This window comes from Triticum dicoccoides, chromosome 3A (genome assembly GCF_002162155.2).
Source record: "Triticum dicoccoides isolate Atlit2015 ecotype Zavitan chromosome 3A, WEW_v2.0, whole genome shotgun sequence".
Lineage (NCBI taxonomy): Eukaryota > Viridiplantae > Streptophyta > Magnoliopsida > Poales > Poaceae > Triticum > Triticum dicoccoides.
Genome location: NC_041384.1, coordinates 705,906,029 through 705,928,726, shown reverse-complemented (window position 1 = coordinate 705,928,726; position 22,698 = coordinate 705,906,029). Strand labels below are relative to the sequence as shown.

The window sequence follows — 22,698 nt, the reverse complement described above, 5'->3', positions numbered from 1 at the left end:
CGGCCTTGGTGGCCGGCCACCACCCCCCTCACCTGGACCTGCTCCCCCCTCTCGCAGTCCAGCGATGTTGGATGTGCTCTCCATCCCCGTCCCCATCCTCGTTGCCACCGGTCGCGGTCGCGGTCGCAGCATCTGTCCTCGCCCAGTCCAGTAGGAAGCCGTCGCCCCCTCATAGCAAACAAAACGATGTCGTCTTGAAGCACGCCGACACCCTTCGTCGTTGCAGCACCTAGTAGCCGCCGTCGTCGCTCCACTATCGTGCTGCCGGTGCAGCTCTCAACGTCGCTGCTCGCCACCATTTGGGCGTTAGGTTGAAGCTTTTCCCATGCCTGTTGAAACTTTCATCGCAGATTGAAGCTTTCCACCATGCCGATTGAAGCTTTTTTCATCTACGATCAAACCTTGTTTTGTAACGGTTGCAACTTCTTTCATCTTCCAGTTCCCGGTTGAAACTTTGCATATCTTTCGGTTGAAACTTTTTCCACCTAAGGTTGAAGCTTTTCTCGTAAGGGTTGCAACTTTTTCAGTTTGATAGTGGCTGGTTGAAGCTTCCTCTGTTCATGGTTGAAGCCTTTTCTATATATGCTTGAAGCTCTTTTGTCAATGGTTGCAACACTCGTATCGGTGGTTGAAGCTTTTCGGTCAATTGTTGCAATTTTTTTCCGCTTGCACGGTGCCGTGGTTGAAGCTTTCTCTATATATGATTGAAGCTTTTCGGTCAAATGGTTGCAGATTTTTCTTGTTGGGTAGTGCCAATTGAAGCTTTTCCTACCTGTGGTTGAAGCTTCTTTCAACAGCTGTTGAAGTTGTTTTAGGTGATGGTTGCAACACTTGCGTACGCACCGGTCCGTCCATGGCAGCAGGCAGCCATGACATCTTCCCTGGCTCAGGTCTAGTGTCGGCGGTGGCCGAACCCAGTAATGGTGGTTGCAACAGCATAGTGTCCCCCCTTGTACGTCCTCACTGGTCGCACCGCTGCTAGTCGGAGGCATCTCGTGCTTGGCCTCGTCGCGTGCGGCCATGGCGAAGGGCGCGGTCATGGCAATGGGCGCGTCCATGGCGACAAGGGGCCCGGAGGGCGGTGTGCAATCTCGCTAGGCGGTGGCTGGTGGGGCGCAAAGGGCACGAGGGGCGCGCGACAGTGCCCGCGGGGGGAGGGGGGCTGGAAGTACCTGCCTGAGGGGTACACACAGTCTACAGGGATTGGACACGCGTGACGCGATTGGCCAAAGCTTCAATCGGCACGCCGACTACAACTTTTTTCCATATTGCATCCTATAATAACCAATCCTTTAAGACAACACTATCGGATCTGAATTATACTCCCGCCGTTTCTCTCTCTCTCTCTCTCTCTCTCTCTCTCTATATATATATATATATATATATATATATATATATATATATATATATATATATATATATATATATATTACTCATTTTGCTTCACATGTAGTTCATATTAAATTTCTAAAACGGCTTATATTTAGGAACGGAGGGAGTATTAGTTAAGGCATCTCAACCAAACACCGGATCCGTCTGCGGACTGAGGGACCAGCCCATGAACATAGATGCGGGAGCCGACCATCAAAAGCTATCACTTAAGTGTCCACTAGTATGGGCAATTTCAAATTCAAATCTGTCTGATCATAACACGAGCGTAGGATCACGTCAGCCCCCGATCACAACCAAAAAGGGGCATATATGCACAGTTTTTATATGTCCGATCACAAAAGAATATTAGTCCAGCAGTTTCAGAAAAAAAATGGATTTTCTGCCCTTCAGACAGGCAATCTGAGCCTCCACGCTTAACCTATCGTCGTCACCTATTCCTCCTTCTCCGTCGCTGCCTCTGCCTCGAGCTCTTCCTTCTATCGCTTCAACATCTTGAAACGAACGGCTTGCACGATCATCCTTGCGTCATCATCTAAATCCTCCATCTTCAAGCTAGGTCAACATCTTCGCGTCCTTCGAAGTGGCTGTGATCTCAACCTTCTTCTCTTCGAGCATGGTCTTCATCTCTTTGAGCTTGAACTTCTTCTCGGTCGGCGCCATCAACATGTTTAACCTCTCTGCTTTTTTTCCTCCTTGACATTGGAACGCTTGACATATGCCTCCTACATCTTCAATAAGATGTCCTTGAATCTCTCCGTCTTCCATGCCGCCGCTCCTTCTCGCTTCACCCTCTCCTCATTCCACTTCTTTCCTCCGAACCCTCTTCTAACCTTTTTGGGTGGTTCTTTTGTTGGGTCGGTTGGATCACAGATTTCTTCCTTCGTCCCATGGGCAACGGTCTTGGCAATGTATTGATGTCACTTGCGTTGTCCATTTAATTTCAACCAACAATGCATGACAGTGAAATTCTTCTTCTCCAACTTCAAGAACACACTACACGCACGGAAAGGCTACAAAATGAAACATTGTCAACAATCAATATCTGACCAAATGATCTTCACAACAATGCATATCCGGACAATTGATCTACACAACAATGCATATAATATCCTGGTCTTAATTTGATCGAATCTTATATTCAACTTTTCTATTAGCTGGCCCTAGGATGGAAAAGCACGTTGACCCTATTATTCGACCCAATAAGCGGCCAGAAGAGCCATCTCCAGTTAGCAAACGACGAGCAGCCAGAAGATCGCTCTCTCTTGTTCAAGGTCTCTGGAGGTTCACCCTGCTGCAATCAGAGCCATGAATTCCAAACAGATGGCGCATATGAATCAAGGAGAAATGGAAACTAGCTATGCTCAAAACTCCAGTATTCAGGTAATTTTTGCTCTCTTAATTAGTTCAGGAGTGTTGTTTCTACGGTCCCTAATCCTGAAACTTGGCTTTTGAAGACTGACTGGTCAAGAATTTGTTCATACTATATCTTGTGTTACTGACGACTAAATTAACGACCCAATGGAAAATAAGAACAATTTTTGGATTGGTTAAACTAGATTTCTGAAAAAATATGAGTCCACTGCGATTGTTGATGTATGTGTAAACTAATGTCGAAGCGTCTCAACTTCCTCGATGGGAGCCTGCGTGCTTATATATTGATAGTGAGAGAAAACCTCTCGAGAAGATTACACAAGCGTACAGTTAGAGGACTAACGGAAAGAGCTTACAAAAGGTTGGGAATAGAGATAGGGCAGTGATAACAACGTTTCGGCCGGTTGCGCGCGGGCCGTCAGATCAAAATCGCGGAGACCGTCAGATCTACGTAAAAAACGATTTGCCCAGCCCCCTTCTTCCTCTCGCTGAAACGCTTGTCTTCTCCCCCGCATCTCGCGCACGCAACCCCCTGCATCTCGCACAGCTCGCCGGGGCGGGGGCGCGTGCTCTCCTACTACCCGCCTCCCTCCAGGTCGCAGCACCGCCCCTCCCCTCCCTGCTCTTTGCTAGTTCTCGTCGCCGGGATTCACGGCAACCCCACATCAGCATCTTGTTTTCGTGCTCTCCGTCGCGCCTGAAAATGGATGTAGCAAAAAACTTCGCCGGTAGTAGCATAAAAACGATTATGGTTGCAGCAAAAATCATCATCCCCGTTGTCGCGAGGTCATAGCTCTGCCTTGATGGAGGTAGCAAAAAAATTCGCCGGTAGTACCAAAAAACGACTATGGTTGCAGCGAAACTCGTCATCGCCGGTGCCCCACAACCATCCTCTGTTTGTATAAAAAAAAAGCCGGTTGTAGCAAACAACAGAGCTGGTTGCAGCTTTTCGTCCTCGTCCATGGCTTCCGTCATTTGTGGTTGAAACTTTTTTTGCTGCCGGTTGAAACTTTTTTGTTTATGATTTTTCATGGTTGAAGCTTTTTTTATGTCGGTTGAAGCATTTTTCCTTGCCGGTTGAAGCTTTCAGCATTATGCCTATTGCCGGTCGGAACACGCCTTGTTTCTGGTAGCAGAAATCCACGCTGGATGCAGCTATTTTGTCGGCCGGTTCCAGCTCAAATCCGCGCTGGTTGCAGCACCGGTCGCCTCCATTTGAAGCTCGTCGATGAGCTCCACCTCGCCGCTCGTAGCATCTAGTCTCGCCGGTTCCAGCGTGTTGGCCGGCAGGTTGCAGCAAAAATAGATGCTGGTTCCGGCATCGCAGCCGCGCAGGGATCCCCCCTTGTCGTCGTGTCCATCTCCGATGAGAGATGGTCATCGGGGATCACGGGATTCAGGGCAAGCATTGGCCATCATAGAGAAAAGGAAAAAAGGAGGAGGGAGATTGAGGGCGGAGGGGGGGAGGAGGAGGGTCGCAACAGCGAAGGCAGTGGTGCGGGACGGGGGACTGGAGTTGCGGCGACGCCGGTGGTGCAGGACAGGGAACAGAGTTGTGGGGATGGGGCGGGGGAGCTGAGCGATGGAGAAGGAAGAAGGAGATGTGTTGCAGATAAGGAAAGAGGTGAGCTGTTTCTGGCCGCATAATTACGATCCATCTCGCGGCTTGCGTGAAACCGGCGTAACAGTTCGGCCGGTGCCCCGGCTGGAAACGTTTCCCATAGAGATAGATGTAACTTAAACAAGAAAGAAAACTATCTCTGTCTCCTAGAAGTGGTGCCCAAGATAACTCTTGGCGGCCCATAATATTGGATGTTTAACGCCCTCCCTTAATCTAAACTCCTCAAGTTGAGATTACGTTTAAACTCTTCAAACGGTCTTGTGGCAAAGGCTTTCGTGAAACCATGCACAACTTGATCTCTTGAGGGTACAAAAGAATGTCCAGTTCCTTGTTGGCAACTCGTTCTCTGACAAAATGATAATCTATCTCAATATGCTTAGTTCTTGCACGAAACACAGGGTTAGCAGCCAAGTATGTGGCACCAAGGTTGTCACACCAAAGACAAGGAGTTTGGGTGTGATGAAGACCAAGTTCCTTAAGAACAGCTTTCCCCCAAATAACTTCTGATATTGCATTTGCCAATGCCTTATACTCCTCTTCAGTACTTGACCTTGAAACTGTAGCCTGTTTCTTTGCATACCATGAGATCAAATTAGGACCAAGGAAAACTACAAAACCTCCAGTTGACCTTCTGTCATCCAAACAGCCTGCCCAGTCAGAGTCCGAAAAAGCACTCACAAGCGTGGATGAGGACTTGCTGAAGGTCAATCCTGTTGGGGAACATAGTAATTTCAAAAAAATTCCTACGCACACGCAAGATCATGGTGATGCATAGCAACGAGAGGGGAGAGTATGATCTACGTACCCTTGTAGATCGACAACGGAAGCGTTAACTTGGTTGATGTAGTCGTACGTCTTCACGGCCCGACCGATCAAGCACGGAAACTATGGCACCTCCGAGTTCTAGCACACGTTCAGCTCGATGACGATCCCCGGACTCCGATCCAGCAAAGTGACGGGGAAGAGTTCCGTCAGCATGACGGCGTGGTGACGATCTTGATGTACTACCGTTGCAGGGCTTCGCCTAAGCACTGCTACAATATTATCGAGGACTATCGTGGAAGGGGGCACCGCACACGGCTAAGAATATGATCACGTAGATCAACTTGTGCGTCTAGGGGTGCCCCTTGCCTCCGTATATAAAGGATCCAAGGGGGGTGCGGCCGGCCCTAGTAGGAGGCGCGCAGGAGGAGTCCTACTCCTACCGGGAGTAGGACTCCCCTCCCTTTCCTTGTCCAAGTAGGAGAGAGGGGGAAGGAGAGAAGGAAAAGGGGGGGGGCGCCGCCCCTCCCTCCTTGTCCAATTCGGACTAGGGGGAGAGGGGGCGCGCGGCCTGCCCTGGCAGCCCCTCCTCTTCTCCACTTTAGGCCCATGAGGCCCATTAACCCCCCGGGGGGTTCCGGTAACCCCCCGATCCTCCGGTTTTATCCGAAACTTCCCCGGAACACTTCCGGTGTCCGAATATAGTCGTCTAATATATCAATCTTTATGTCTCGACCATTTCGAAACTCCTCGTCATGTCCGTGATCACATCCGGGACTACGAACTAACTTCGGTACATCAAAACTCATAAACTCATAATATAACTGTCATCGAAACCTTAAGCGTGCGGACCCTACGGGTTCGAGAACAATGTAGACATGACCGAGACACGTCTCCGGTCAATAACCAATAGCGGAACCTGGATGCTCATATTGGCTCCTACATATTCTATGAAGATCTTTTATCGGTCAGACCGCATAACAACATACGTTGTTCCCTTTGTCATCGGTATGTTACTTGCCTGAGATTCGATCGTCGGTATCCAATACCTAGTTCAATCTCGTTACCGGCAAGTCTCTTTACTCGTTCCGTAATACATCATCTCACAACTAACTCATTAGTTGCAATGCTTGCAAGGCTTATGTGATGTGCATTACCGAGAGGGCCCAGAGATACCTCTCCGACAATCGGAGTGACAAATCCTAATCTTGAAATACGCCAACCCAACATGTACCTTTGAAGACACCTGTAGAGCTCCTTTATAATCACCCAATTATGTTGTGATGTTTGGTAGCACACAAAGTGTTCCTCCGGCAAACGGGAGTTGCATAATCTCATAGTCATAGGAACATGTATAAGTCATGAAGAAAGCAGTAGCAACATACTAAACGATCGGGTGCTAAGCTAATGGAATGGGTCATGTCAATCAGATCATTCATCTAATGATGTAATCCTGTTAATCAAATGACAACTCTTTGTCCATGGTTAGGAAACATAACCATCTTTGATCAACAAGCTAGTCTAGTAGAGGCATACTAGTGACACTCTGTTTGTCTATGTATTCACACATGTATTATGTCTCCGGTTAATACAATTCTAGCATGAATAATAAACTTTTATCATGATATATAAGGAAATAAATAATAACTTTATTATTGCCTCTAGGGCATATTTCCTTCAGTCTCCCACTTGCACTAGAGTCAATAATCTAGATTACACAGTAATGATTCTAACACCCATGGAGCCTTGGTGCTGATCATGTTTTGCTCGTGGAAGGGGCTTAGTCAACGGGTCTGCTATATTCAGATCCGTATGTATCTTGCAAATCTCTATGTCTCCCACCTGGACTAGATCCCGGATGGAATTGAAGCGTCTCTTGATGTGCTTGGTTCTCTTGTGAAATATGGATTCCTTTGCCAAGGCAATTGCACCAGTATTGTCACAAAAGATTTTCATTGGACCCGATGCACTAGGTATGACACCTAGATCGGATATGAACTCCTTCATCTAGACTCCTTCATTCACTGCTTCCGAAGCAGCTATGTATTCCGCTTCACACGTAGATCCCGCCACGACGCTCTGTTTAGAACTGCACCAACTGACAGCTCCACCGTTTAATGTAAACACGTATCCGGTTAGCGATTTAGAATCGTCCGGATCAGTGTCAAAGCTTGCATCAACGTAACCGTTTACGATGAGCTCTTTGTCACCTCCATATACGAGAAACATATCCTTAGTCCTTTTCAGGTACTTCAGGATGTTCTTGACCGCTGTCCAGTGATCCACTCCTGGATTACTTTGGTACCTCCCTGCTAGACTTATAGCAAGGCATACATCAGGTCTGGTACACAGCATTGCATACATGATAGAGCCTATGGCTGACGCATAGGGAACATCTTTCATTTTCTCTCTATCTTCTGCAGTGGTCGGGCATTGAGTCTGACTCAACTTCACACCTTGTAACACAGGCAAGAACCCTTTCTTTGCTTAATCCATTTTGAACTTCTTCAAAATCTTGTCAAGGTATGTGCTTTGTGAAAGTCCAATTAAGCGTGTTGATCTATCTCTATAGATCTTTATGCCTAATATGTAAGCAGCTTCACCGAGGTCTTTCATTGAAAAACTCTTATTCAAGTATCCCTTTATGCTATCCAGAAATTCTATATCATTTCCAATCAGTAATATGTCATCCACATATAATATCAGAAATGCTACAGAGCTCCCACTCACTTTCTTGTAAATACAGACTTCTCCAAAGGTCTGTATAAAACCAAATGCTTTGATCACACTATCAAAGCGTTTATTCCAACTCCGAGAGGCTTGCACCAGTCCATAAATAGATCGCTGGAGCTTGCACACTTTGTTAGCTCCCTTTGGATCGACAAAACCTTCCAGATGCATCATATACAACTCTTCTTCCAGAAATCCATTCAGGAATGCAGTTTTGACATCCATCTGCCAAATTTCGTAATCATAAAATGCGGCAATTGCTAACATGATTCGAACAGACTTAAGCATCGCTACGGGTGAGAAGGTCTCATCGTAGTCAACCCCTTGAACTTGTCGAAAACCTTTTGCGACAAGTCGAGCTTTGTAGACAGTAATATTAGCGTCAGTCTTCTTCTTGAAGATCCATTTATTCTCAATTGCTTGCCGATCATCGTGCAAGTCAACCAAACTCCATACTTTGTTCTCATACATGGATCCCATCTCAGATTTCATGGCTTCAAGCCATTTTTCGGAATCTGGGCTCACCATCGCTTCTTCATAGGTCGTAGGTTCATCATGATCTAGTAGCATGACTTCCAGAACAGGATTTCCGTACCACTCTGAGGCGGATCTTACTCTGGTTGATCTACGGGGTTCAGTAGTATCTTGTTCTGAAGTTTCATGATCATTATCATTAGCTTCCTCACTAATTGGTGTAGGTGTCGCAGAAACAGGTTTCTGTGATGTACTACTTTCCAATAAGGGAGCAGGTACAGTTACCTCGTCAAGTTCTAGTTTCCTCCCACTCACTTCTTTCGAGAGAAACTCCTTCTCTAGAAAGGATCCATTCTTAGCAACGAATGTCTTGCCTTCGGATCTGTGATAGAAGGTGTACCCAATAGTCTCCTTTGGCTATCCTATAAAGACACATTTCTCCGATTTGGGTTCGAGCTTATCAGGCTGAAGCTTTTTCACATAAGCATCGCAGCCCCAAACTTTAAGAAACGACAACTTTGGTTTCTTGCTAAACCATAGTTCATAAGGTGTCGTCCCAACGGATTTTGATGGTGCCCTATTTAACGTGAACGTGGCCGTGTCTAAAGCATAACCCCAAAATGATAGCGGTAAATTTGTAAGAGACATCATAGATCGCACCATATCAAGTAAAGTACGATTACGATGTTCGGACACACCATTACACTGAGGTGTTCCGGGTGGCGTGAGTTGCGAAACTATTCCGCATTGTTTCAGATGTAGACCAAACTCGTAACTCAAATATTCTCCTCCACGATCAGATCGCAGAAACTTTATTTTCTTGTCACGATGATTTCCAACTTCACTCTGAAATTCTTTGAACTTTTCAAATGTTTCAGACTTATGCTTCATTAAATAGATATACCCATATCTACTTAAATCATCTGTGAAGGTGAGAAAATAACGATATCCGCCACGAGCCTCAACATTCATCGGACCACATACATCTGTATGTATGATTTCCAACAAATTTGTTGCTCTCTCCATTGTACCGGAGAACGGTGTTTTAGTCATCTTGCCCATAAGGCACGGTTCGCAAGTACCAAGTGATTCATAACCAAGAGGTTCCAAAAGTCCATCGGTATGGAGTTTCTTCATGCGCTTTACACCGATATGACCTAAACGGCAGTTCCACAAATAAGTTGCACTATCATTATCAACTCTCCATCTTTTGGCTTCAACATTATAAATATGTGTGTTACTACTATCGAGATTCATCAAAAATAGACCACTCTTCAAAGGTGCATGACCATAAAAGATATTACTCATATAAATAGAACAACCATTATTCTCTGATTTAAATGAATAACCGTCTCGCATTAAACAAGATCCATATATAATGTTCATGCTCAACGCTGGCACCAAATAACAATTATTTAGGTCTAATACTAATCCCAAAGGTAGATGTAGAGGTAGCGTGCCGACCGCGATCACATCGACTTTAGAACCATTTCCCACGCGCATCGTCACCTCGTCCTTTGCCAGTGTTCGCTTAATCCGTAGTCCCTGTTTCGAGTTGCAAATATTAGCAACAGAACCAGTATAAAATAGCCAGGTGCTACTGCGAGCTCTAGTAAGGTACACATCAATAACATGTATATCACATATACCTTTGTTCACCTTGACATCCTTCTTATCCGCCAAATACTTGGGGCAGTTCCGCTTCCAGTGACCAGTCTGTTTGCAGTAGAAGCACTCAGTTTCAGGCTTAGGTCCAGACTTGGGTTTCTTCTCCTGATCAGCAACTTGCTTGCTTTTCTTTTTGAAGTTCCCCTTCTTCTTCCCTTTGCCCTTTTTCTTGAAACTAGTGGTCTTGTTGACCATCAATTCTTGATGCTCCTTTTTGATTTCTACCTCCGCAGCTTTCAGTATTGCGAAGAGCTCGGGAATAGTCTTATTCATCCCTTGCATATTATAGTTCATCACAAAGCTCTTGTAGCTTGGTGGCAGTGATTGGAGAATTCTGTCAATGACGCAATCATCTGGAAGATTAACTCCCATCTGAATCAAGTGATTATTATACCCAGACATTTTGAGTATATGCTCACTGACAGAACTGTTCTCCTCTATCTTGCAGCTATAGAACTTATTGGAGACTTCATATCTCTCAATCCGGGCATTTTCTTGAAATATTAACTTCAACTCCTGGAACATCTCATATGCTCCATGACGTTCAAAACGTCGTTGAAGTCCCGATTCTAAGCCATAAAGCATGGCACACTGAACTATCGAGTAGTCGTCAGCTTTGCTCTGCCAGACGTTCATAACATCTGGTGTTGCTCCAGCAGCAGGCCTGGCACCCAGTGGTGCTTCCAGGACGTAATTCTTCTGCGCAGCAATGAGGATAATCCTCAAGTTACGGACCCAGTCCGTGTAATTGCTACCATCATCTTTCAACTTTGCTTTCTCAAGGAACGCATTAAAATTTAACGGAACAACACCACGAGCCATTTATCTACAATTAACATAAACAAGCAAGATACTATCAGGGATTAAGTTCATGATAAATTTAAGTTCAATTAATCATATTACTCAAGAACTCCCACTTAGATAGACATCCCTCTAATCATCTAAGTGATCACGTGATCCAAATCAACTAAACATAACCGATCATCACGTGAGATGGAGTAGTTTTCAATGGTGAACATCGCTATGTTTATCATATCTACTATATGATTCACGCTCGATCTTTCGATCTCAGTGTTCTGAGGCCATATCTGCATATGCTAGGCTCGTCAAGTTTAACCTGAGTATTCTGCGTGTGCAAAACTGGCTTGCACCTGTTGTAGATGGACGTAGAGCTTATCACACCCGATCATCACGTGGTGTCTGGGCACGACGAACTTTGGCAACGGTGCATACTCAGGGAGAACACTTTTATCTTGAAATTTAGTGAGAGATCATCTTATAATGCTACCGTCAATCAAAGCAAGATAAGATGCATAAAAGATAAACATCACATGCAATCAATATAAGTGATATGATATGGCCATCATCTTGTGCTTGTGATCTCCATCCTTGAAGCACCGTCGTGATCACCATTGTCACCGGCGCGACACCTTGATCTCCATCGTAGCATCGTTGTCGTGTCGCCAACTTATGCTTCTACGACTATCGCTACCACTTAGTGATAAAGTAAAGCATTACAGGGCGATTGTATTGCATACAATAAAGCGACAACCATATGGCTCCTGCCGGTTGCCGATAACTCGGTTACAAAACATGATCATCTCATACAATAAAATTTAGCATCATGTCTTGACCATATCACATCACAACATGCCCTGCAAAAACAAGTTAGACGCCCTCTACTTTGTTGTTGCAAGTTTTACGTGGATGCTACGGGCTTAAGTCAGAACCAATCTTACCTACGCATCAAAACCACAACGAAAGTTTGTCAAGTTGGTGCTGTTTTAACCTTCGCAAGGACCGGGCGTAGCCACACTCGGTTCAAGTAAAGTTGAAAAAACTGTCACCCGCAAGCCACCTATGTGCAAAGCACGTCGGGAGAACCGGTCTCGCGTAAGCGTACGCGTAATGTCGGTCCGGGCCGCTTCGTCCAACAATACCGCCGAACCAAAGTATGACATGCTGGTAAGCAGTATGACTTATATCGCCCACAACCCACTTGTGTTCTACTCGTGCATATAACATCAACATATATAACCTAGGCTCGGATGCCACTGTTGGGGAACGTAGTAATTTCAAAAAAAATTCCTACACACACGCAAGATCATGGTTATGCATAGCAACGAGAGGGGAGAGTATGATCTACGTACCCTTGTAGATCGACAACGGAAGCGTTAACTTGGATGATGTAGTCGTACGTCTTCACGGCCCGACCGATCAAGCACCGAAACTACGGCACCTCCGAGTTCTAGCACACGTTCAGCTCGATGACGATCCCCAGACTCCAATCCAGCAAAGTGTCGGGGAAGAGTTCCGTCAGCACGACGGTGTGGTGATGATCTTGATGTACTACCGTTGCAGGGCTTCGCCTAAGCACGGCTACAATATTATCAAGAACTATCGTGGAAGGGGGCACCGCACACTGCTAAGAATATGATCACGTGGATCAACTTGTGTGTCTAGGGGTGCCCCTTGCCTCCGTATATAAAGGATCCAAGGGGGGGTGCGGCCGACCCTAGTAGGAGGCGCGCAGGAGGAGTCCTACTCCTACCGGGAGTAGGACTCCCCTCCCTTTCCTTGTCCAAGTAGGAGAGAGGGGGAAGGAGAGAAGGAAAAGGGGGGGCGCCGCCCGTTCCTCCTTGTCCAATTTGGACTAGGGGGAGAGGGGGCACGCGGCCTGCCCTGGTAGCCCCTCCTCTTCTCCACTTTAGGCCCATGAGGCCCATTAACCCCCCGGGGGGTTCCGGTAACCCCCCGGTGCTCCGGTTTTATCCGAAACTTCCCCGGAACACTTCCGGTGTCCGAATATAGTCGTCCAATATATCAATCTTTATGTCTCGACCATTTAGAAACTCCTCGTCATGTCCGTGATCACATCCGGGACTCCGAACTAACTTCGGTACATCAAAACTCATAAACTCATAATATAACTGTCATCGAAACCTTAAGCGTGCGGACCCTACGGGTTCGAGAACAATGTAGACATGACCGAGACACGTCTCCGGTCAATAACCAATAGCGGAACCTGGATGCTCATATTGGCTCCTACATATTCTATGAACATCTTTTATCGGTCAGACCGCATAACAACATACGTTGTTCCCTTTGTCATCGGTATGTTACTTGCCCGAGATTCGATCGTCGGTATCCAATACCTAGTTCAATCTCGTTACCGGCAAGTCTCTTTACTCGTTCCGTAATACATCATCTCACAACTAACTCATTAGTTGCAATGCTTGCAAGGCTTATGTGATGTGCATTACCGAGGGGGCCCAGAGATACCTCTCCAACAATCGGAGTGACAAATCCTAATCTCGAAATACGCCAACCCAACATGTACCTTTGGAGACACCTGTAGAGCTCCTTTATAATCACCCAGTTACGTTGTGACGTTTGGTAGCACACAAAGTGTTCCTCCGGCAAACGGAAGTTGCATAATCTCATAGTCATAGAAAAATGTATAAGTCATGAAGAAAGCAATAGCAACATACTAAACGATCGGGTGCTAAGCTAATGGAATGGGTCATGTCAATCAGATCATTCATCTAATGATGTGATCTTGTTAATCAAATGACAACTCTTTGTCCATGGTTAGGAAACATAACCATCTTTGATCAACAAGCTAGTCTAGTAGAGGCATACTAGTGACACTCTGTTTGTCTATGTATTCACACATGTATTATGTTTCCGGTTAATACAATTCTAGCATGAATAATAAACTTTTATCATGATATATAAGGAAATAAATAATAACTTTATTATTGCCTCTTGGGTATATTTCCTTCAAATCCAACACTCGAAGTGTTTTTCACATATCTCAATATACGTTTTGTTGCAGTCCAATGGGAAGTAGTGGGTGCATGCAGAAACTGACAAACTTTATTGACTGAAAAAGCAATATCAGGTCTAGTAAGGGTCAAATACTGTAGTGCACCTACCAAGCTTTGATAGTTGGTGCCATCCTCCTGACTCAAAGGTTCACCTTCAGTGAGAGAGAGTTTTTCTGAACTGGACAATGGTGTTCGTGAAGGTTTACAATTCTGCAACCTAACTATCCTCAAAAGATCAGTTGCATATTTTTCCTGAGAAAGATGAAGACCACCTTCCTTGTTTTCATTGACCTCAATACCAAGGAAGAAGTGCAAATCTCCTAGATAATTGAGAGAAAATTCTGAATTCAAATCTGACAAAAGGGTTGTCACCGCTTCATTTGAAGAACTTGTGACAATGATATCATCAACATAAATAAGCACAAAGATTGATGTATGAGACTTGTTGTAGATGAACAGTGAAGTATCAGACATTGAAGGAACAAAACCGAGTTGCTGCAAATTTGTACTTAAATGAGAGTACCATACTCTGGGAGCTTGCTTCAGTCCATAGAGAGATTTGTCAAGCCTGCACACATGACAGGGTTTGTTCTTGTCTTCAAACCCTGGAGGTTGTTTCATATATACTTCCTCTTTCAGAACACCATGAAGAAACACATTCTGCACATCTAGCTGCCTGAGACTCCATCCTCTAGATACAGTAATAGACAATACAAGACAAATAGTAGCAGCTTTAACAACTGGACTGAAAGTATCCTCGTAGTCTATGCTGTTAGAATAAATCCGAGGCATACCGTCGATCATCTGAGGATCAAGCAACCACACGAGCACGGCATTGAGATTTGTTAACGAGGTTCACCGATATGGCTACATCCCCGAGACCTGACTATGGACGCTCCTCCCCATGACACCGCTACAATATCGCACCCGGTCGCCCTGGACACCGGCACATGCCGCCGGCTTCCCCCTGCGTTCCGATGCTATTATCTTGGCATAGGTTACATCGTGTGTCCACCCCCGTTATATATGAGAGGCCTAGGATACAAGTGTCCTACTTGGACACGACTCCACATCCTATGTAAACACAGTACAACTACAAGTCCAACTGTAACCTACCATGTACACAATATTCGACACAACTCTAACAAACTCCACCTTGGCGAATATTCTCCACCACCTTGGATTCGTCCATGCGTCAAACTTCCATGTATATTGAACTTGAGTTTATCCCATGAGCACCGCTGCTACTCGAAAGACTCCATATGACTCCACCTGCAACTTGTAGTCCCTCCTTTTCTTGACCACAGTCAACACTCGAGCAAAATTAAGTTTCATATTACTCTAGTTTGCGCTCTCAACTTCCAGAGCATCAGTTCAACGCCATCACACACTGATCATTGACCTGCGTGAAAGTGAACAACTCACATATGGGGTGCCACACATAAGAGTTAGTTGAACTCAACATCATCGCTCCTTTCTTGACCGCTTGTCTGAAACTTGAAGGAATTTCACCGTTGCTTGTAGTCATCCCGAGTCAAATTCGCAGTTGTCTCACCACATGTATGACCACCAGAGCCCTGGCCCGTGTCCATGCCTCGTGCATACCGCACTCCTCGCCGCTATTACCGCGTCGAGCCTCCGCTGTCCCGGTCGAGTCTCAAGGGTCACGAAACCACACCACTCAACCCTCACTGCAGAGTACCATCGATCATCACCGACCGATGACGAGTTTTACGCTTCCATCAGACCACTGGGCTCCAGTCCGAACTGCATGTCGCTCGCTTTTCCCACTGAATAGGCTTCGACTCTCTGAGCTCTTACGCCGTAGCCCCTCAATCAGCACCGAGTGAAGTCTTCCAGACTTCAGCTCCACCTTCAACATGACTCCATGGTAGATGATCAGTCCACCCACACGCCCCGTCAACTTCAAGCTCCGTGTATACACCACCTTGAATCAACCCCGCGCCATAGTCTTGTCGAAGCCGCACAAGCCCTCGGGCATGTGCCACGTGTTTCCACGCCCCAGAAGCCGGTCACTATCAGCATCACGCACCTATGTCGTCATCGCCGATTCCACCATCGTCTTCTGTACCAATCGACTCGCATCGATCCGTCAGACCATCTAGTCCAACCCAGCCGAACTTGTCCGACTACAGACACATTCCAGACTCCTCAAGCCATCATCGTGACCATCGCCATCCAAACACAAATGTGTACCAACAAAGAAAACCAAAGCAAATTACACATAGCCTTCCCGTGTGAACATACCAAATCAGATCAACAAAGCTAACTAGCTCAAACAACTGATTCAGCACACGTATGTAGCTGGCCTCTCCCTTTCTTTTCTTTTTCCATGACAGCATCACGATCTGACTAGCCCTTGTGCCGTATTTTTTCTTCCAAACAAACCTCACGTGCCTTGGCATCTGGCTTCCCGAGTCCTGACTCACGTACGGCCGCGCACACACGTAGTCGCTGGTTCGACCTGCTACCAAGCCTGGTGTTCGCCTCTGGCCTGCCGCCCCTTAGTTCGCTTGGGCCATACCGCCCTTTAGCTTACTTGCGCTGCATGCTCCTATCTATGCTTCCAACTTCCAAGCCTCCAGCACACAAGCCTTGTGACCACACACCTTGCATGCGCTCCGTCCGGATCGAATCGATATGACGAACTCGCCAGACCCTTGTACTCGCCAGCCAGCCGCCGCCTCGTACGCTCGCCCGATAGATCCACGATCGCTGCACGTCTCGCCTACTGCTGACGTATAAGCACACGTGCCTCCCGCTGATCTGCCTTTTCCGATTACTTTCAACACGAACAGAACTCGGTCGCTCCATCGATCTTTTCCAGTCACAGGCCTTGACCGTCGACCGATTCGACAAATTCTGCTCCACCTCTAATCAATGACCTGTGTCCTCGAAACAACCTAGCTCATGATACCATTTGTTAGAATAAATCCGAGGCATACCGTCGATCATCTGAGAATCAAGCAACCACACGAGCATGACACCGAGATTTGTTAACGAGGTTTACCAATATGGCTACATCCTCGGGGCCTGACTATGGGCGCTCCTCCCCATGACACCGCTACAATACCGCACCCGGTCGCCCTGGACACTGGCACATGCCGCCGGCTTCCCCCTGCGTTCCGGTGATATTATGTTGGCATAGGTTACATCGTGTGTCTACCCCCATTATATATAAGAGGCTTAGGATACAAGTGTCCTACTTGGACACGACTCCACATCCTATGTAAACACAGTACAACTACAAGTTCAACTGTAACCTACCTTGTACACAATATTCAACACAACTCTAACATATGCCATACCTTTGCTTGAAGCCCTTTAGCAACAAGCCTAGCTTTCTAACGATCTATTGTACCATCAGACCTTCGTTTTATTCGGAATACCCACTTGCAATTAATCAAATTTTTACCTTGTCGTTAAGGAACCAAATGACAAGTACGATTTTTCCGAAGAGCCTGAAATTCATCATCCATGGCAGCCTTCCACTTCAGATCAGCAAGTGCCTCAAGATGTGTGCGTGGTTTTCCTGTGGATGCAGCCAAACCTTATTTTGTTTTGTAATTTACGAGCTGAATAACACCTGCTTGGAGACGTGTGCGTGGCAATGTAGCAGTTTGCAGCACAGAAGATCCAGTGGCCGCAGGTGAAGAAGAATCAGCTACAGGGCTCGGAACCAATCCCGAGAAGGCTGTTGTGTCGTCTGCCATGGATCTGCTACCGCCGGATCTTCTGTGGCCAAACGAACCACAAGAGATGAGGAAGGAGCCACAGAAGATCTCAGGGAAGCAGCAGGATCGGGCTCGAATCCCACACGGACGCACACGTCGGGCGCAGTCGACAAGGGTGGACCCCGCCTGATGTAGACGCGGGGCTCAAGGGCAAACCGAGTTGGCCCAGCGCCGGGAGTGGCTGACGTGGCAGCAGATGAGTGGGTCGGGCCGGGTGGAAGCGAGCGCCCAGCCGCAGGTGGACGCGGGCCAGGCACAGGGCGCAGGGCCGCTTGGCAGATCGGCAATCCCGAGACCGATGTTGTCGGCCCTGGCGCGATCAGAGGCGCACATCCCAAGGGAGATCGCGTCGGATCGCCCGTGGCAGCTGCAGAACGTGTAGAAGCACCGTTTTCTGCCGTTCTTGCACCATTCTGTGCACCGTTTTCGCCACTGTTGGCACCTGTAGCAGCACACTCAGATGAACGATTAGAAGAATTAGTCGTAATTGGATCAATGCAGTCATCATTGCCCACACAATCAACTCCGGATAGATTAGAAAGAAGGAGAAGAATCTCCTTTCATAGAAGAGCATCGGCATTTGGATGTAGTTTTTTCAAAGGGAAACTGGGTTTCATCAAAAACAACATCACAAGAAATATACACACGACTAGTTGGAATATCTAGACACTTGACACCCTTGTGTTGAGCACTATAGCCAAGAAAAACGCATTGTTGTGAGGGGAACATGAGTTTGCGAACATTGTAGAGGACTAACTGAAAGAGTTTACAGAAGGTTAGGAATAGAGATACATGTAACTTAAACAGGAAAGAAAACTATCTCTATCTCCTAAAAGTGGCGCTCAAGATAACTCCTAGAGTCTTATTTCGCACGACACGATAACTCTTGGCAACTGAAGAAATTGTATGAGGGCTGCATTCGAGCCAATAGTTGTCCAGCATTTTGGGTCGTCCGGAGAGGTCATGGATGAATTTGTGAGGACAGCGGAGAAGCACTTGAGCCTGCAAGGCAGCTCCCAAGTAAATCAGACTGAAAAACTGATAGTTATGCTGGTTGTATCACTTACCAAGGCTTGAGATTTCAACTGTGGAGCCTTCTCGGCCTCCTTAGGGTCTCAGGCTTTAGCTTATGGCGACTAGCACTGTAATCGAAAAATATAGTATATTGTTGCCTTACAGCATTGGTGAGTGTAATTTTATTTTCATTTTCTGCGGGACTGATTTTGAATTTGTTTGGCAGATCGAACCAGCTCCGCTCCACATGCTCTGAAGATATCGATGTGATATTCATGTAGATTCTCCTAGTGAACATATAAAAATAGCAATTACGTGGATCGAAAACAACCTCTAGCAGTGAATGGTTTTCAATGTAGTGTGACCTGATCTGCATCTACATAACATGTCATCTAGCACATTGATATTACCATTTGGTGGGCCCAAGTAGTTTAGAAAATCAGTGATCCCCAGTTATAATAAGTACTCCCTCCGTCCCAAAAAGTTTGTCTTACATTTGTCTAATAAATCTAAGACAAGCTTTTTTGGATGGAGGTAATACTACATTTCATCCCTAGCATCTTTTGGCAAGCATCCAAATGCTGATTGTAATAAGGTTTAAAATAAGGAAGCATCCTGACCCACCCTACTATAGCTGCCCATAAGCAGCCACAAGCCCACGAAAGACTTCTCCATTGATCAGAGAGAAAAAAGAGTATATTGTACCTCCAGTGCATTGTCAGCATTGCCATCCTGATCTGGTTCCTGCATATTCAAAATCTGGAGTTTTGCTCTGCTCCAAGCAAAGCCATGACCTCCAAACAGGTGGTGTATATGAATCAAGGTCAAGGGGAAACAAGCTAGCTCGCAACTCCGATATTCAGGTACGTTTTTCCCACTCTTTATAATTCGCGTTTGCACATAATGTTCTTTGATTCCTTTGCTTCGGACGAAAAAGGGGTTTCCCACCGCTTTAGATTATAAATTAACATCCAACCGATACAATCAGCTTGATGGAGCCGCAGCACAAACAAGCCCAAAAGGAAAAAAGGAGAGAAAGAAAAAAGAAATAAATGCCGACGCCGGCAACTCAACTAAGCAAAGATGGCTGACACCCACTGCACCCTTCGGAGAAGTACCAACGCCGGCCAAGCACTCCGAAGTCTTGCGTATCAAGCAACATCTTCATGAATAAATGCGACGACGATGAGCTGCTGCCTGGACAAGTCCTAGGGCTTCCCCCGGTACATGCATGTCAGTGGGGAAGGGCTATCACTCACGCACCTCAGGAGGGTCCGGCAACACCCACGGGCGCAGCCGTGCCAGTGGCGAACGAGCCGCTAGAGATTTCTCCCGCCCCGAAACCACCACTGCCACCCCAGACAAACGGAAGCGCACCGCCCAACATGCCGCCCACCAGCCTGTGTCACCACGGATACCGCACCATCATCACCATCTCACTAAGGCCACCAACACGAGACGTGGAGGTAGGACGAGAAGACACCAGGCTCGGTGGCAACCGCAGGAGGGAACAACCTCCACCGTTGCGCTGAGCCGACCGGACATAGCGACAGGGACTTGCCAGGCCACACCGGCCTGGCCGAATCCCAACGGGTTCGGACAGTCCCTGCAGCCACGCTGCAGCACGCTGGCCGCCGAAGCCATTACCACCGCATCAATGGCCGCCTCGCCGCACCACCAGGGAGGTACGCCGTCGCGCCCCGGACGGAAGGCCCGGCCCATACCAGATGGGACCCGAAAGGGCACAGATCTGGGCCGAGCGGGCGCCGCCGGCCAGCCGCCCACTGCGCCGCCCCGCAGCCAACAGCCACGCCGCCACGTCGAGACCACCCGAGGCCCGCAGAACTCCGTCGCCGGGCCCCAGCGCCGCGAGCCGAGCAGCACAGCCGCCGGGCAGGAGGGAGCCCCGACTCCCCCTCCAGGCGCACAGGGAATGGACGTCCGCCGGTGCCGGCGCCATCGGGGCACGCCGAAGGCCACTGCCGGCGACGGCGAAGGGAGATGGAGGAGGAGGGGGTCGAGACGGGGAGGCGGGCAGGGGGGCGCTCCGCCGCCTCGGGGGGAGGGGGGCGACAGGAGCGCCGGGGGAGGGGGAGGAGGAGGGGGGAGAGGGAGGTAGGCCGGGGGCGCGCGCGACGGCGGCCGGCGCCGGCTGGAGGTGGTGAGGGGTGGCCAGCGGCGGCGGGGGAGCAGGGGAGGAACCCTAGCTTGGACCTTTTGATTCCTTTGCTTCTCAAGACAGTTCTGTCAAGAATACGTTCACACAGCTTATATTACTTAGTAAACTATATAATCTGAAAACATTTTAAAGAATATAAAGAGAACATTAGAGACTGGATTTTCCGAAGAACTACTACTCAATCGATTGCAGAATGCTGAGCAAAAGAGGTTGAAGCCGATGATAGAAGCAGCCATTGCTGAGTTATGCAGCAGCACAAGCACCAGCGCCTTATTGCCAACGAAGATTGTGGTTGCCTACCTGGGGTGCTCCTCCGGTCCAAATGTGCTAGCACTGGTGTCGACCGCCATCGACGCCATCCACAGTCACTGCTTCCAGTTCTTACAGCGACCACCAGAAGCTCAACGACCTGCCTGATAACGACTTCAACACAGTGGTGAAGAGCCTGGTCACACTCCGTCAAAGCAACAACAATCCTATCGTTGTCATTGGTATCATACTGGGGTCTTTTTATGAGAGGCTCTTCACTAGTGGTTCCTTGCATCTTGTCTGCTCGTCCAACAGCCTGCATTGGCTATCAAAGGTGTGAGTTTAAAACTGCTCGTTGGATTGATCCAGTGCTTCTCTTGGTTGGTTCTGTAACCAAAACCTTGTCTCTACAGGCTCCTAAGGAACCAGATCCCGGCGTATGACATTGATAAGCACACTAGGCTGGAAAGGCACCCTATGGTCATTGAGGCTTATGCACAACAATTGAAGAAGGACTTCACAAGTTTCCTGGAGCTCAGAGCCAAAGAATTGATCCCAGGAGGCCGGATGGTCATTTCCCTTGTATGAAGGGACTCGGGTCAGGTGTAATTGCCCCCAAATTCTCTCACACGTGGGAATTCATAGCTCAGATTCTAAGGGTAATGGTCTCAGATGTACGTTTTCATTGTTTTTTTTCTAGTATAGTACTCTCTCCGTCGCAAAATATAAGACGTTTTTTGACACTAGTGTCGAAAATGGTCTTTCATTTTGGCACTGAGGGATTACTATTTATAATTTGTTAACACGCGTGGGTATTTGACCTCCAAATCTTTTGGTATGCTTTTGACAGGGTGTGATCGACAAAGCGAAGTTTGATTCTTTCTACATGCCGTTCTATGAACCTTCCGTCAAAGAGCTGAGAGAGATCATTCAAGATGAGGGCTCCTTCTCAGTCAGTGAGATGCGGGTGCACAGCCCTCAAAGCGGGTTCGACAGCGCACTCATGGTACCAAGCAGGTTTGTGAATATGACGAGAGCCGTATTTGAGCCAGTAATAGTCCAGCATTTTGAACAAGTCATGGATGAATTCGTGAGGACCTTGGAGCGGCGCTGGAGTGTGGAGGGCATGATGCAATGCAACACGACTTTGCCAGAAGCCCACGACCGAGGGTGGCCGTATCCCTCAAGAGGGCATGACCAGGTAACCGGTGTGAGTCATTGCTAGCTTGATTCCTCCAGAATACACAGAATTTGATGAGAACCGCTTGTTGTGGCGTTGTAATGGTTGGTATGGTGACCTTTACCCCTTGATAGGTTGGGCAGGTCTGTTCACTTCACGCGAGGTTTCCTGATTAGGATGTTCAAGCAGGTGCTGGCATAAGTGCGACAAGTGGTACCCAAGCTGAAAGAGATGTCTCCCTATGTTCTTCCGGGCTCATTAATTGGCGTTCTGTTTTCTTTACCTTTTGTCTCTGTGGTGTGATCTGTTATAAGCTTGTTATATAATTTAAAGGTATGGATGATTTTCTACTAATCCTTTTTCTGCCTGCCAGACAGTAAGGCTCAACTATATACTTTGTGTCTCTGTCTAAAGATGAAGCACCGTGGTCCCCTTGCTCTAGTTTTTCTGTTCCCTTTTTCGTTACTGTCGAC

At 47.3% G+C, this 22,698-nt stretch overlaps 1 protein-coding gene and 1 pseudogene across 1 annotated transcript in view; one reads left to right on the top strand and one right to left on the bottom strand.

The window, feature by feature from the left end:
• Window positions 1-299, bottom strand: part of LOC119273021 (ent-copalyl diphosphate synthase AN1, chloroplastic-like) — a 17,636-nt gene extending 17,337 nt beyond the window's left edge. Inside the window, exon 1 of the mRNA XM_037554338.1 lies at window positions 33-299. Coding sequence (XP_037410235.1) covers window positions 33-299 — 267 coding nt within the window. The remainder of the gene's footprint in view (window positions 1-32) is intronic.
• A 2,398-nt stretch (window positions 300-2,697) lies between these two features.
• On the top strand, window positions 2,698-22,401 carry LOC119273020 (annotated as a pseudogene).
• Window positions 22,402-22,698: the final 297 nt, after the last annotated feature.